The 17671-nt window shown below is 31.6% G+C and overlaps 1 protein-coding gene and 1 long non-coding RNA gene across 3 annotated transcripts in view; one reads left to right on the forward strand and one right to left on the reverse strand.

Annotated features, from left to right (window-relative positions):
* Positions 1–13826, reverse strand: part of LPCAT (lysophosphatidylcholine acyltransferase) — a 34368-nt gene extending 20542 nt beyond the window's left edge. Inside the window, exon 1 of one of the 2 annotated variants that reach the window (XM_074112434.1) lies at positions 13687–13826. In XM_074112434.1, coding sequence (XP_073968535.1) covers positions 13687–13788 — 102 coding nt within the window. In that variant the 5' untranslated portion in view covers positions 13789–13826. Of the gene's footprint in view, positions 1–8545; positions 8685–13686 lie in introns of those variants that run through there. The other variant, XM_074112436.1, reaches the window with a different exon arrangement.
* Positions 8708–14002, forward strand: LOC141446072 (uncharacterized). The gene is made up of 2 exons (XR_012453471.1): positions 8708–10275; positions 13703–14002. It is a non-coding gene; the product is annotated as an uncharacterized lncRNA (long non-coding RNA).
* The last annotated feature ends 3669 nt before the right edge of the window (positions 14003–17671 follow it).

Here is a 17671-nt window from a genome sequence, read left to right on the forward strand (position 1 = left end):
TCTGGTTTTACATTTAAATTCCTCATTTATTGTTAATTTTATTATTTCTGTTTATAACTTTGGAGATTCTTCTTAAATTTCGTGACTATGAAGCAACAAAAAATGAAATTTTTCTTAGTTTTTTCTGAACGAAAGTTACGGAAAAAAAAAATCATGAAATTTAACTATTTGTGGAGCGTTTTAATATGTGCTATGATAATGTGTTAACTTATATTTTTACCTGAAATAAGTTTCAATATATTTTCTTCAGAGCTTTTTATTGTCTTTTACCGCCCCCAATTGACCTGGAGCCCAGTTCAGCGAAATTACCCATTTTAGAAACGTATGCTTTAGACAATAATGCTCCCTTGAGTAGTTAGAAGTAATTTTCGCACCATAGTAATCAGATGAAATTAAGGAGGCAGCCTTTGAAGTCTATTTCTGCCGTCACTTTGATCATATTATCTCAAGCTTTCCCTTAGGTCCATACAAATAGCCCAAAGAAACTATCTTTTCTCCAAAATTCATTTAATACAAATATAGTTGTATATGTTAACTCTGTTAGGTAATATTACAGATTGTGAAAGTACGAATAAGTCACGATATGTTTTCGGTTTATATAAGTACATAATAAACAGGGAATAAATTAAATATATTTAAGATTTTAATCAATTAACTGTGACATTGATTGTATAAACAATCAGCAAGCACATTAAAAAATTCATAACTTTTTTAATTTTTTAGTTCATTGAACTTTTAAGTTAAGGAAAATTAATAATGAAAAATAAATGAAAGATATTATGTAAAGCAGAATTCTGCAACTATTGTGCCAATTTTTTGGTGAAAGGTGACTTTAAAAAAAATAAAATAAATTAATATATTAAAAAGATAAAAAAAAAAAAAAATCACTTACATGGCACAGAAACAGTCGATTTGATTCAAATATTCTTAAAAGTTCATTTCGATCGTCGTGCTGTAAATCTTGTTAATAAAAAACCAAAACCAACGACCTTGAAGGACGAGATTCAAAACCAAGAGTACAATTACTCATCTTTATTAAAATAGACACAGAAAACTTCCACAACTTAAATTCACGGCAATAGTGAGGAAAAAATATCTCTTAAAATTTTTAAAATGGATGTTCTAAAAATGAACAGAAAACTTTGTGATGTGCCAAATATATGTATGCAATTTTGTACTCTTATACACTGTTCTTTTCTCAGTAATAAGCTATAGTTTTTTCGTGTAAAGCTCCATAAATTGTGAAGATTTTGAGGGTTGAAATTTTTTTGGGTCATGACTTTCCCTTGAAATTGCAACCGCTATATCATCTCCCTTTGCAAAGAACTTAATAGTATGAAAATGTGTACTCTTATACACTATACTTTTCTCAGTAATAAGCTATAATGTTTTTCGTGTAAAGCTCCATAAATTGTGAAGATATTGAGGGTTGAAATTTTTTTGGGCCATTACTTTCTCTGTAGCCCCTGCTATATCATCTCCCTTTGAAAAGAACTTAAGGTCTCTTCAAGAATAACATTTTTTTTTTTTTAAAAAAAGTTAAAATTCAACCCAACATTTGAACAAACTGTATTTTGGATGATTCCAGAAGTACCTGCTCGTTGTAGACATCTTGCTTGTGGTATTACAGATAAGTTTTAATTTCTTGTGGCAATGACGATGATGATGTTACTTGCTACTGCAACAGCTAGCATTCTTTCGTTACAGTCAGCTCTGTTCAGTTCTCTATGAAATAGAAATCTAAAAGGCGTAACCTTCTCTAAATGTGGAACCTCCGGCTTGAGAACTAGCCCAATCAGATTAAGCCCCTTTCTTCCAGAATCTTTAGGTTATTTTACTGCCTTGCTGTTAAGAGAAATTTATGCGTTTGTGGCGTTATCTTCTGAGGTTTGAAAGAAATAACGTCCTACTGTACCAATAACAGAAGTATTCAAGTATTTTCAGCCACATTTATGTTTATTTCATTGTAATTTTAAGCGTAAATTTCTTCTTTTTTCTTCCAGAAAGAGAATGAGGATTTACTAAGAATTTATAGCTCCCAGGATATCAGTAAACATGCTTTAACAATGAGCTCTTATTTCCGTTAAGTTTTGATTGGTTCCGGTCTTACGAGTTTTTTATTTGTTTGTTGATTTTTTTTTTTTGTCCCCAGTGTTAACATCTAGAAATTTGTTTTGCTACTTTTGTCCTCCTGTTTACTGAAGAACGGTCGGAGACTGTCGAACAGTTGCTATTGACAAGAAAATTATGCAGTGATTGTATTTTATGTCATCCTGTCAAAAAAAAAAAAAATAAAATAAAAAAGACAGTGAATTTTAAACAGTTTAAGGAAAACCGTTGGGAAAGTTTGATAGCATTTTCTGAAAAGATGATTTTTGCCCAAAAAGAAAAATAGAGGAAAGAAAAAAAAAAAAAAGGTCGCTTGTTGAACTATAACAGTTCATGTGAAGAATACAAAATATCTGGCGATAGAAAATGTATTAAGAAACGATTGGAAGAAAGTTAAAAAAAAAAAACGTCACGCTGTGCTCCCTAAATCGCGGAGAATGTAATCAGTGTTGAGATAGTAGAGACAGCTGACAAAAAACTAGTTTATGGTCACAATGACCGAGTTTTGCTAAGTTTATTTTGTAATTTTTTGACCCGTTTTTTTCTGATTAATTTAAATTGATTAGATACAATTCTTTTTTTTAAAAAATATTTCTAGAATTGAATCTTTATTTACTATTAGAATATGAACGTTATTTTCGTCTGAGACTCAAGTATTGCATATTTGTGCTTATGACTGATAAAGATGACGTTATCCAACGAAGATTTAGCTAGCTAGGAAGTTACCAGTGCTGTTGGAGGATGCATTCTTTCTCGATTCTATGACCACAACAAACAAAATACTAAGAGATTTATCAGCATACCGGAAATTAATACTTTTCTAAATTAGATAAACGATATTTTTCTTGTTTGGTTAACCACAATATCGCAGCCTACCGAAAAAAATAATGTCATTTATTCTAAGGAAAATGTTTGTTTAAATTTTCAATTTTTGAATTTTGTATTGGGCCTAATTTAAGTAAGTACATATAAATACATACCTAAATAACTAAGTACATTACTGGATTGGAAATACGTTTTCTTTTAAATTATATAGAATAGCGTCTGTATAGCTTGAACTATAAATTTCTTAAAATATTAATAAAATTTCTTGGTAATAACTCAAGACCAGCGTTTCCCAACCTTTTTAGGCTCGCGTACCACTTGGTAGTAAGTACATCATGCTAAATTGTACCACTTCGTAAAAATGTTTCTATTTCATGAAAATTGTTATTCCCAGTGTGTTATTTTGTTATTATTATTATCGTCTTTATTTGTATAGAGATACAATTTATCTGATACAAAGGAGTTCAAGTTCATGTTCTCTTTATAAACAGAGCGCATGTTGGAAGATTAGGATTTCTTAGGAACGCTGCAACGTTTCTAGCCTATATTAGCCTTCTCCATGCAGGATAACCAACGATTATCTAATATTTTATAATATTTATTTATTAAATCAAATTGTGGCCTGATAATCAATATTTATCTATATCCTGAGGGGGTAAGCACTGGAAAAAAGATCTAGCAGGCCATTTGCAAGCTATTATAAGTAACAGTTCGTGCAGGAAATTGGTAACAAATAGAAAACGACAGGTTCTAGCAAAATGCCGAAACATAGTTCACCACTTCCTATCAAATAATGTAAAGCACAAATATTTAGAGGAAGATCTAAGAACTTGTGGTATTATTTGGAGTCAAATAAGGGAACTTTCATTGCTTTATTCAACAACGGAGTACTTGAATGTCAGCATCTTCTCAATATTCCGTTGTGACGTAAAGCCTCTTTGTAGGAAGTACATCGGCATTTAGAAAGTGGTACCTTTCCCCCACTCCTGCGTACATCGCCTACCTACATCCTCGCTTTGAATGTTCTCTTCTAATCTCTAGAAAGGGGGAGGGCCTTTCGACTAACTTTCACCTTTCTTGCATCAAATTGTTATATTACGTCGGGTCCTTCTTCTACAGCACAAGACTGCTCTTTTCTTTCTCTTTCAACTTATAATATTATAATAATTCAAAAGAAAATAGAAAAAAAAAAAACGCGTATCTTCTAACCGCAGGCCATAGGAAGTGAAGGCCCCAGGAAAAATTTGGAAATTTAGGATGCTGGAGATACAGATTTCGATTTTGTGATAACTTTTTAGACGATCTTGTTTTATCTATGAGGGTTTTTGTACTTATTTCTTAAAAACGAAAACTCTGGTGTAAAGACTCACACAACTGACGATTATTTCAATTAAACGGATTTCCTCAAATCTAGAATCAGAACCAAATGGCTATAAAATAAGTTTATTGTAATAAATTGAAGTTTTTGAAGAAAACGACTTTTTCTAGGATATCTCTAATAATCTTACAATGAATCAATTTTTGTAAGAATTTCTAATAGAAGTTGAATGCAAGTTCTGTGACTATTTCACCATATTAGAGTGTGACACTTCTCGACTCTAGTGGCAACACTTTCATTATAGGATAATGTACATTACTTCATTAATAGTAGATTGAATTCTTTTTTTTAAACCCAGCTACAGATTTTTAAGAAAAAATCTTAAAAATGAATAATCTTATTAAAGCATATCTCATTGTTATTTTAATAAAGTTAGACACGGAGCTGGAATGAATCAACATCTGGCTGGACAATGGAATTTAAAAAAATAATAACTAAATGCCTGCAGTAAAGTTCTGGACGATAAATTATCTAAAGCAGTCCTTTAAAGTTAGGAACGTGATTTATTACTTTTATTATAAGTTTAAAGGGTAAAATAAGGAGAAAAAAAGGTTGATGTGGGGTAACAATAACCTTAAATGCACAGGTATTGCGCGCCGGAATTCTGAGTTGGATACCCTTTGAATTGTCAGTTTACAATTCTAAGCATCGAACTAAGCTCCAGATGGCTCCAGTAATGGAATAATTCAAAAGAAAATAGAAAAAAAACAAAAAAAAAACGCGTATCTTCTAACCGCAGGCCACAGGAAGTGAAGTGCCCAGGACAATTGCCACGCTTGCCCACGCCTTGGAACGACCTGGCGATTGCTTTACTTCCTTCCCTGAATCGTCCCTCTACTTCCTATACAGAAAATCCACTCTGCACTTCTGATAACCCTGGTCATTTAAGTATTCCAGTCTTTTGATCTGTTTATCTTCTATTTCTACAATGTTTACTCGATGTAGAAGAATCTTTTCAGACTTTATCTTTAGTCCCCACTTAACGTACTTCTCCATCAACTTATTCAGCAACAGTCATCTCTATCTTGTGCAATAATGAGTTGAAGCACTAACGAACAATACGTTAGAAACCTCAGATAACTCCTCTCTCTTGCGTGCTCCATAATTTTTACCATAGAAAACTGTCATGCGCTTTCTCTTTGATTATTCAAGAAGTTATGCTGTGCAATAGGTTTTTTTTTCAAGCATCTTACTTATTATATATGTATAACTGTTCACTGACTTAAGTGGTAGGAACAAATAATCAGCTGACCCAGAATACTTGGCTTTTCTGTTGCCCAGAAAGTCACGATAATCTTCCAAAGATGCCAGCACATAAAACGTAGCTAAGGTCTTCTGCATTCTAAAGAAAACCTTATTTTTTTGGTTCATCACCAATAACTGGTAACACTGGTACTCATAAATCTGATTGGAGGCTCCACCATAGACAATTTACTGTTTTATTTAATTATTGAAAAGTAAACATAACCTCTACAGCTGATAATCAGTTAAAGGTAAAAGTGATATTATTTCATGGATTCGTTATTCATAATAATCGAGTGAAAATAAGTGCTAAGTATTTCTTAGTTATTCAATGAACACCAGTGTTTTTTTTAAAGACGTGCAAATTTAATGAAATGCGAGTTCCATGACTGGAATTCACTGGAAACTAATATACTTTTCTCTATGTCAACCAATCTATAGAAACGCTTCCTAGAGGAATTGAAATTTATGTAACATGCTATAAATGGCAATAATTACATTTGTCTTAATAAACTATTGCGATTACACAATTTAAGCATCACTTCTCATACCTGTAGTGGGGGAGAAGATATGCCAATATTTAAGTACTTTTGATTATATAATTAATTATTTACTTTTTAAAGTAACCACGATGATAAACGAAAAATATTTCTTTGGCAGTTATGTCACTTTGGAACTTATTCCCATGATAAAGCAGCTTTGTGGAGATAAAGTAGCTGAAAAGAAAGAATAAAAAAAACAAAATATCATAAATGACAAAATAATCTTCAATCACTAACTCTTCAACTTTCTACAAAGTTACGATGACCTTTGTCAAACAAAACATTCATCATCTCTGTGTCCTCAATTACAATTTGACAATTAAACTAACCTAATATCACTGAGTTAGCAGTTTTGTGTACCGAAAGTGGTTCTTTTGCCCCCTCCAATAAACAAACGCCCGGCAGCATATAATCTTATGCTACTTATGTATAGCTTATAAATCAGTTTTAGCCTACAATCACCGTGACAAATTTCTTAACTGGATTTTCATCGTAGTATATTTTATCGTTTTTACTGTTATATACAGTTTTTTTTAGAGAACCAGCTAGTAAACACGTTCAAAGAAGGTATGGTTCTTTCTTGGAAGAATTTATGATCAATGAAGAGAATGAAGAAAACCTATGTAGACATGACGATGGAAACTTCTGAATCTAGATTGCTACACACTTTCTGAACTACCTAGCAGCCAAACTTGCTCCATCACCAAAGCTTAAGAAAATAATGGTGTATCAAAGAAGCAGAGAGCGAAACGATAAAGCAAGAAAAGGAGATTGTAAGAAAGTGGACTTCATTAAGAGTTTCGGAGGTTTTCAATAAAAAGTTGAAGTTTCAATGAGCTGGACACCTTTTGAGGAGAGATATTGCTAGGTGGAGCAAGATTGTATACTTCAGGACATGAAGAGAAATAGGCAGCGATGGATGATCCATCGACTTTTCGAGGAAAAGAGGAATTATACTAATCTCAAATGAATATACTTTTGCCTAAAACAAATATAACTAAGATAATCACCACACTGTTACAGATGTTTTCTGCTTTAATGTCATATTCTAAAATTAATTGAAATTTATTTAGAAACAAGTTATTTATAATAGTTGCTTAATTTTGCAATATTATTTTTTCACTTTCAGCAATAGTTTTTTTAGTTTTAGGTTTGTTAGAAAGTATGTCACAATACATTTCAAAAGGGCGGCAGTTAATAAATACAGATCAATGTACTTTTTCTTTAAAAAAAAAATATATCTCAAGTAAAACTGGGGTCGCGCTTTATAGTGAAGAAATGAAAACATTTTAGAAGATAAAAAAAAATAGTTTGAACCTAAAGGGCTTTCTTCTCCAGCTTAGACACTCAGGGCTGATCAAGGTGCTAATATGCGGATATTATGGGCATTCCCCAGCAAAGAAATTACAGTGATTTTGCTAGATCCCACTGTGCGTTTTGAAGACAACTTATCAGGACTAAGCGATCAAAGTTGGTAGCAAAATAAAAATCACTTTATGTGAATTGTATTCTCAATCACAAAGAGAAATTTAGAGAAAGAGAGTTTTGTACAGAGGTGTGATCGCTAAGCCCACCTATGACTTCATAAAGGAGTTCTGGATTAATTGCAAGGAGATTCTAGCTGATCCCGTGATCTTGGACTCCCTCGGAATCCAGCACCAACACCTACTCAGGTCAATATCAGTCAATCCAAATCGAAATTCCACATAATTGCAAAACTTGTAAGTAGAAGTATTAAAGAACTTCAAAAAAAACTGCTGGATTTTAAACTGAATAAAATCTAATAATATATTTATTCAATTAAGAATAATTGTTTAAATAAGAAGAACTGATTGGCCTCTAAAATAAATACTACAGTGTGCAAGTTTCGTAAAAGCGTAATTTTGTATTTTATTTAAAGATATTCAAGGTAATTTTCTAAACAATAGAACATCTGTTATTGTTATTAATATGTTACTTTCAAGTTTAAGTAATAAAATAAATAATAATAATTACTGTGTGACAAAAACTATCCATAGCGTTCTTTTTTCTTTTTTTTTTTGAAATGCTGTCATGAAAGATTGAGACAAATTTCTTATACAAAAGTTTGTTGCTAAAATTCATGCAATAAAAAAGAAAATAACTCATACAAAATATGAGAGAAACAAAACAAATTGGGTGATGTTTTTTTGGAAATTATCACGGTTCATGCTTCGTTAAATCATATAGATGAAAACTTAAACAGCTGCCCCCAAATAAGATCAGAAAAAGGGCTTCAGTAAACAGGTTGACATTATTTTCATCTCGCTGTGGAACGGCGCTGATTTTATCGTCACGATTCTACACTATTAGTTAAACGGTAGTTAAACTGTTGTTACATTTATTTTTTTATTGCGATAATTTATTGTTAGTACAGTTTGATTCCAGTTTTCCTGCCATTACAAAAAAGAAAGTCTGGTGAAAAACTTACCCGATTTTCACTTTTTACAATCCACAAGTTTCTAACGGACCAAATTTAGTTCTTACAAATAATATTATCCAGCACAGTGGACCTAACCTCACTGGGTGAGAACAGTTTAAAGTAGACCACAACAGTCTTCAGTAGTAATTTAAGATTTAATGTTTCACATAGAACAGATAATATCTATATAATATACAGATGAATAAATATTATTTATTTATTAATCGATACATGGCGCTAATGACCAAAGCAGTCGATGCGCCTATATATAAAACAAAATTAATCGATACAGGAGTTATACGAAACCAAATAGCTGCCCCCCCCCCAAAAAAAAAATTCAACAAAGGTAACATAAGCCAAGTCTAGCTCAAATGTCAAGTCCCAAACCGAGCCACGCGAGATTCAAAGAAGTCCGAACTAATCGAGCAACAACAATTAGAAAAAAAAAAAACCTCAGTTGCTCCAACATGAACTTTTTCTAACTAAAGATCCTCACTCCGTAGGAAATTCGTCTTAAGATGGATGGAAGTTAAAGGCTCACTTTACTCTACAGAAAGGATTGGATATGAGCCTCACTTTGTAAAGGTATCTTCTTTAATCACTATGTCCAGTGAAGGAACCAATTTAGTGCCCTGAGAGAGAGAGCCGACAGCATGTCACAATCGATACCAACAACTTGGACTGTAGAGCTCATCCATAAAGTTGAAAGCTGTAAGGCGTTACTAGCTCGGAAATCTAACATACATTTGTCATACAACGCACCAACAGATATCCTATCATCCTATCTTGTTACCCAGAAATCTCTAAATGACCCATACTATTGTAGAGTAACAACTTAGCATTCTCCAAAAACATTTTTGCACAAAAGATTGCATTACACTCTTCACAAAAATTTGATAACCACCATTAAGAAAAAAACAAAATTGAATGAAAAAAGCTAAAAAAAAGAAGTATTTTTATAGTTATCTGAACGATTTCATATACTTTCCTTCTTTTTATGTAATTCATTACTTAAAATAAATTATAGTTACATTTACAATAATTATGGGCTATCTCTTTCTACAAAATTAAGGATTTCTGTGGTCAACAGTTTCTTTAATGTTGAGATTTCAAAGGAAATACAAAAAAAAAAAAAAAATAGTGTGTTATTAATTAATTATACGTGTGTACAAAATATACGAGTAATATTACAAAGACCAACGACGTACTGCAACACGTTTCTGGGATAAGTGCACTCAAGCAACATTGCAGGGATATTTCGTAAAACTATTTTTACCTTCAATGAAAATATTTTTTTATTTTTTTCAAAATTTGTTTAAACCGCAACAAAAAATCCTTGTATTCACTACAATAATTATTTCTAAATGAACAGTTATTGTTAAAAAAGTTAAGATAGCTTTAGTAGCTGTTACTTTACAAAACATTTTGGCATGTGTTTTTCTGTTATTCAACAATAAAGTAACACTTGATTAGTTTCACATTTGGCAACAGTTTTTACATTTCGTCAGACACGCCCTTGATGGGTGCGAAAAGTTTTCTTTTGTTATTATTGTTCCTTTGAAAGTTTACCTTTTAACTAAAAGTTCATTGGTTTTGGGAGTTTTATTTTGTTAATTAGTAACTGATACTGATCTAATTAAGTGGTTATGTAATTAGAAAAGAAAAAGCACATTCAAATAAACCTAATCAATTTATATTTCAATAACGTACGGCTACTAGTTTAAGGAAATCCGTGCCAAGTATGTATTTGTTTTAATAGCTAGCAAGTAAATGAACTTTTGTTTCATAACAACTATAGTTTTTTTAAAAAAAACAACTGATATCATCAGACTACTAAGCAAGAACTAAAACTCAATTTGAATACTCTTCTTTTTTTGTTACTTTTAACCTATACGCCACATTGGTAGCCGAGCGAATAGAGGCGCGTAAAGCTAAGATGTGGGTTTGTGAGTTCGATTTTCGGAGGTTTAGGCCTTACTTTTTTTTACAATGCCTTCTCTGCACATACATTTTTTTGAAAATTGGCTAAAATACATAAAATTTGGTAGAAATAGCTCAAGGCAGTCAAGATCTACTCAGCGATTTACAGGTGGGTGGCGTGGATTGTCTGCACATAAGTAGGGTGAATGGCCTGTCGGTAAGTAGGTGAACTGCTAATAAATGGAAAACCCAAATAAGTGGTCCTAGAGGTACTAAGATGTGGAAGCCAAGGTCTGTTGCAAAATCGTGTCTTATAAAAACATAACCTATAAAAACTGAATGAATCAGAAATAATCTGAGTCATTGCCTTTATATAAAAAAAAAGTAACTGCTGAAGTAGAAAGGAACCTAAGACATGGTGAAGACATCATACTTAGGGGAATGGTTGTACTTGAAGAAAAAAAAACCCAGTTCTTCCAGATTGGAAGGGCCAGAACCCTGCCAACAATGAGAAAGAGGAAAAATACTACTGGATACCTAGCACTTTAAAAGGAAAAAGGTACATGGAAAATAGTTAAGGAATACTGATGTGTTGATTCCAAAAGTACTGGAATGTAAGTGGTCAGTAACAAGATTATGCAGTACCACGCTTACTTTTCTCGATAAAGCTGAAGGATGGTGACTCAATGACGTAATTCGATAAGCCCAACCGGAAAAGGTTAAAGCACGGGCAAAGGATATTTTTAAAAATCTGTAATCTAATGTCTATGAAGTTATCTATAAAGGTCGAAAGCTAGATGGATGATATCCGCAGTCAAGGGATAAAGCCAAGAAAGAAGAAGAATGGGAAGGTCTTAAAGAAGAGAGATGTATGAACTTGAGAGGAATTAAAGTAGTTCCTGGACTAGACGGAGTAAATGGCAACTGTAACATTTATTAATAAAAGGAAAGATTGGGAAAACTTAGGTTCCATCTTCTAAAGAAATATGAATCCCATTGGTTTACGTGTTCAAAAAGGAGAACCACTTTTATACAGGTTCTTGTCTGAGGCTACTGCGGCTGTTAGGAAATTTGTTTTATTGCATTATTTAGACTGGGCAGACTAGATAAGTAGCAAATGGAGTGTGGTGAGAAATAGTCATTGATAAAAAAAAAAAAAAAATCCTTAATCCTTATTTTACGTTAATTGACATTAAGTTTCAAATTTCGCCAATATAGCTAAACGATTAGAGGCAAGACCTGCCTTTAATTATTTTCAATCTACCTTTTTCAACAACACCTGATTCATTTGTACGCAATGCCGTTTGAAAAAAATTAACATTATTTTGCTTACTTAATGAATTAATATTGCAAACGCAATTCAACGCCCCGACGGGCCCCCATACTGCTTCCGCAGTGTATCGGTGTGTGTGTGGATCGTAGGATGCCATTACGTTCAGAGAGAGCGTGATCAAGTTCGCCTTTTGCTTCGCCAAACCCAGACAGCTGCATATATCAACTAACTTTGTAACCCTGAGTGTATTGTATAAGTCTCAGGGGTTGTCATTGTAAATGTTGTTCTTATTGTTAGGCTGGGGTACCCGCAAGAACGCTGAAGAAGTGGCTGGTCCACTCCATGGTTTACAAATCCTTTCATTACTCAATCGATGTCAGAAAGGTTCAAATATTTTTTTAATATTATAATTTGGATAAATTTTCTAAAAAACGAACTATGTCACATATTTATTGTTTTTTTAATGTTAAAAAAGATAAAATGATCAAAGAAAACGTACGGTTCACTTAGCCCATTCCTTTGTTATTAATTTAAAAAATGCCTTTTTGAAATAATTAGGTTGAATCTTGATAACCTATTATCAATAATATAAGATTTGTCTCATATATTTTGTATTTTATTTTTTAATTATTAGTAATTATTGTTATTAAAAAAATAAAAAAAGGTATTATATACAGAGAGACAAAGCTACATAAATTTTAGAATGCTATCACGACAACCATTACCCAAATTCCTCAAGATCATGATATACATGCTAAAATGGTGATTATGTTCGCACGTTTTAACTACTTCTATTGCGGTTTATGGATCGTTTAGCAATTTTGTTAAATTTATTGGTTTGATTGTATAAACTCGAGTGGCACTTTTTGGTAGGCTGTTTTTCGTCTAAAGTGTAATGTCAGCTCTGATGGTGGCACCTAAACCATATTTTGAACTGAATGCGATTTATCGTTGTTGAAGTTATGCTGAGCACAAATCCCAGTACAGACTCGTTGTGCGCGTTAAAACTACAATTTCAGGTAAATAAAAAATAAATAAATAAATGATAAAAATACTAATTGTCGGCCCTTGATATTTAAAAATTATGAAAGCACAAGTGCTTGTTTAAAAAAACCATTTCCTCAGATAAAAATAAAGTATATACCTCAAAAAAAAACCTCACTTAGTAACAACATTTGTAGAGAAAGTGAGAATTTACAGGAAGATAAGTTCATCCATTAATGAATTAAACTTTTAATATCATAGTTATTAAGGCGCTTCTACGTCTGAAGCTGCAGGGCACTACCGATCCCCGACATAAATGTAAATACAAATAATTTATTTCTATATTTTTTGTTTGTAAGATAAAAAAAGGAACAATTTTATAGTTGCTTTCTAAAAATAGACATTTTATAATCTCATGACATAGTAAAATCTTCAGCAGGTAAGTTTACTTATTTAAAGTTCATGATCAAAGAAAGGCCGGCGCTCTACTAATTGTACAAACTCTTTTACAAGAACTTCGAATACATTCTCTTGAATATTTACAAGAATGTAACTAAATTTTAGTTTCTAAAAAATTATAATAATAACTTTCAATTTCCAAAAATTGTTGACAATAAATGAAGAACAATAATCTTTGATTTTTTTTTTTTAATTTAAGGCGCGTCTGATGTTATTGGCTATCGGAGCTCTTTTTTCAGTGCTCTACCGGCCACCGAACAGTGTTCTTTCGTTATAGACAACACTATCCATCGCCGAACAGTGAGCTGTAAGAAGCTCCAAGGAAGAGAAAATAAATTTATGTTAAATTTTATTATAATTCGTAATAGTTCTTTCACTTTTTTTTTTTCTACTTAAAAAACAAATCTTAATTGACAAAGGTGAAAATAATTTTAAGAAAACTTATCGTGAAAAATCAGTTTACTTACAAAGCAGATAATACACCAAAAATAGTAAATAAAAAAATAATATTTACTTTTAACTTCTCATAGGTGGTGGTCAGCTCCAGCCGATGGACAAAAGGATTCACCAAATCCGAGGATCTGAGTAGTTCCTCTGAAGAACATTTATTCTTCATATTCTGTTATCAATCTTGAGGACTAGATTTGTTCGATGCCGCTGTCACTGAAGTACTATCACACAGTAGAACTTTCTTCAACCGAACAATGTTCAACTCTCTCCCTAGAAAACTATCAGCACAATGTTATGACAGCTACTGCAGAGTGCTCTAGCGTCGTCCTTAAATAACATTCGTTCAATAGTTCCATGTACACTCTTATTAAAGAATTTAATTTTTTTTTTTTTTTTAAGGACAGAAACTTTTTTTAACCTTTTATCATCTGCATGATGGGTAGTAAAGATGTTATTAATGAAAGAATAAAATAGACAGAGTGATGATGGATCTAAAGTTGATCAATGATATCGAGCAGCTGTCACTTTTAAGTTACCATTTGTTCAGAATTAATTATATCGAATAGATAAAATATAAATCAGTAAATATAACCAGTTAAAAATTTATATAAAATGTTCTCTACAGTAATGGCTATTTTTTGTTCAGGCGGGCTTTACTTCCAACTACCCAATCAGGTGTCGTGGACGGAGGCGACTAGCAAACATACTTTACCATAAATTCCTTTATTAAAACTATTAAATAAAATCCAAGGCCTAGACCGGGAATAGAACTCAGTACCACAAAAATACATTTGCTTTGCAGGCCTCGCCTCTTTACCTCTAGGCTACCATGACGCCTAAGTCCTGAACAGTTAATTGTAGAAAATCCCATCAATTCCTAACACTTCCCTAACAACTACTTTAAGTGTTTATTAAATCCCATGCTATTTACAATTCAGGCAGATAAGTAAATCTAACCATCAAACTCCAAAATAAAAATAAAAAGTTACAGTAATCTCTATGAAATGGAATGTCTGCATTAGTGTTGCTTTGGTTTACAATTATATTATAAGTACATTCAATCTGCACATTTTGGAAAGGTATAAACAAAATGCTACGTTGAAAATATGGTAGTAAATTAAATTTAGAAACTTAGTATATCATCAAAAAGCATTCAAATTTAGGACAAGTGCCCTTAGTGGCATTTTGGATAGTAAAGTCCACTTTCAATCTCTTTCTAAGTCAGGGATAGATCGTACCCTTTAGGTCGGGAAGTTTTCAAAGAAGTTCATAAAAAAAATAGAGAAAATGGAAAATATTTGCTGGTTTCACTATAAGTTCTTTATTTTCTCGTACTAACAAATCCTTTCTATGCCAAGACTCGATCACATACACACTAGGTGAGTTAGATTTGGAAGCACAAGTTCATAAATATAGGAAGAAATGAAAAAATCTTGGCTAGTTTTACTACAATTTCCTTATAATTACGATTTTACATTCTACTTTTTATGCCAGGACTAAATCTTACTCATTGGGTCAGCTAGTACTGGTTTATAAAAAAAGGAAAGAAATTTAAAATCTTGGCTGGTTTTACCATAATTTCTTTATAATAATGATCTTACATTCTCGTTTTATGCCGGGGCTATATCCTATAATTTATGGCGATTAGCTTTAGAAGTAAAAGTTTATAATCGAGTACTATTATTGTACATATTTCCGCCGGGATTACACTAATAGGACTGGAGATACAGCAAATCAAAATATGAAGGAAATGCAAAACTTCCAAATGTCGCCTTTTATCTCCTTCTAAAATTGTGAAAGAAAGCTGTAATTGTGCTCAATTGTAGAGTATAATTTCTGTATATTCAAGAAAATTCTTGGTATATTACTTGCTTCTGTTTAACTAACTTGATGAATTTGAAGAAAATCATCTGAATGTTAAAGTAAAAGTAAACAAACAAAAATGAAAACACTTTAGGTCTGCTACTTTTATAAGTATAAGTTCATAAGTAGAGATGAAATTAAAAATCTTTGCACTTTTTATTAAACATCCTTATGTTTTCATTCTAACGTTCTCTTTCTAAGTTAGGGCTAGATCGTACACTTAAAGCCTGCTACGTTTGGAAGGACTATTTCATAAAAAAAAAAAGGTAGAAATCCAAAAAATTGGAAAGTTTTATTTATAGTTCCTTATTTTCACGTATTAACATACTCATTCGAAGCCAGGCTAGATCTTATATCTTAGGTCGGCTAGTTTTGGAAGTAGCAGTTCATAAAAAAAAAGAAGAAATGGAAAATCTTAGCTGGGTTTACTATAATAGTTATTTGTAGAATTTTGGATTATTTCTTGTCATCTTACTCTGATTACTCGTGTAAATTTATAATTAAGTTAAGCTTAATTATGTGTGAAAGAAATCCTATCCACGTTTTTAACATAAAAATTAAATTTCTTATTCAATTTAATTGATTTAATATTATTATATTAAATATTAAGATATTTCTTGAAGTATTCTTAAAAATTAATATAAAAAAAGAACTGTAAATCAAAATTTAAACATACAACTTCCCGTTTAATCAACGGAAGATTTAGGTGAGTAAATTAAAAAATAATTTTAATTAAAAGGGTGAATACCTAGAAAAGAGCATGCCTATGCTATCTAGCGACGTTTATCAGAACTAAACATGAAACTCTGTCTAATAAAGTAGAGATTAAGTTGTTTAAAATTAAAAAATAAATTTAATTGAATGGGTAAATATGCTAGAAAAGTGCATGCCTATGCTATCTAGCGACGTTCGTTGGAACTATATGAAAGGGAAATGAGATTAGTTTCTAAAAGTGGCATAGATAGCAGCACTTACTGGAAATTGATTAAAACAAATAGTTCTTAAAAATGCCACTAGAGTACAGCTCTTACTACATATATAAAATGTTAATATCTCATAGTTCAGTATGAGGGTTGCACCCTTACAACTAAGTGCTACAGAACCTGTACTACTTTGCTGAGGCATATGCGCAAGCCTGATCAATGTAAAAATGAAGTTCTACTAGTTAGGGGTTTATTAAACACTCGAAATAATTATCGCAAATTAAAAATCAATTATTTATTGTAAAGACATATGATATCGTTACAATAGAGTTCGAGTGAACAAATACAAAATGAAATTAATAAACAAAAAAAAATACTTAAGGAAAAAATCTTATTGAAAATGATCTAAGAAAACTAAAACAAATAAGACATTCTTAGGAACAGCTCGATGATATCAGACTGAACGTGTTTTTATTATTGGCTTGTCGCAAATAGATGATAAATATTAGCCCCGCCCACCCATCCCGCGTGCAGCAATTTCACTTATAGACGGCCATTACAGCGGATTCATCGAGAAGGAAGATTCATGTTTATGCTTCAATTTAAGCATTATGTAATTTATTTCATCTTTCTTTCCCCAAAATCAATTAATACTAGCATAATACCACCTAACAATCATATGTCTAAATTAATAAAATGTCAGAATACAAAATAAAAGAGAAAAAACAATTATTCATAAATGAAATGAACCTTAGTTTAAAGAAATGGCTACCAGGCAGCAGTACCTACTACGAAATTTCTTTAATTTTAACTAGTTCCTTTAAAATGTTTTGTTTTGGAAGTGCAAATTCATAAAAAAAAAAGGGGAAGAAATGTAAAATCTTAGCTGGTTTCACCATAATTTCCTATCACTCAACTAGATTCCCAAATTATTTAGGTGAAAATCAAAAGCTTTTGAATTCATTAATTTAGCTGCACTTACTTTTATTATTATAATTAAAATTGAAACTATAATCACTTAAACTTAACGGGCACCACTTGTGCATCCTAATTTTGTAAGTAATTTATAAATCAACATCCAGATTTTTTTTAATGTCTTACTAATTTTCATTATCAACATATTAATTAATTAGGTAAATTAGATGCCATTTATGTTTGTATATTTTAATGTGAAATCGTTCATCGCTTAGTCTCGTACACAAAGCAAAGTCGGTCTTGATTCTTCGTAATAGTATAGAATTCATTTTTACTGCCTGTTTAAGA

Source organism: Rhodnius prolixus, unplaced genomic scaffold (assembly GCF_049639745.1).
Source record: "Rhodnius prolixus isolate KJV_2025 unplaced genomic scaffold, Rpr scaffold_1, whole genome shotgun sequence".
NCBI lineage: Eukaryota > Metazoa > Arthropoda > Insecta > Hemiptera > Reduviidae > Rhodnius > Rhodnius prolixus.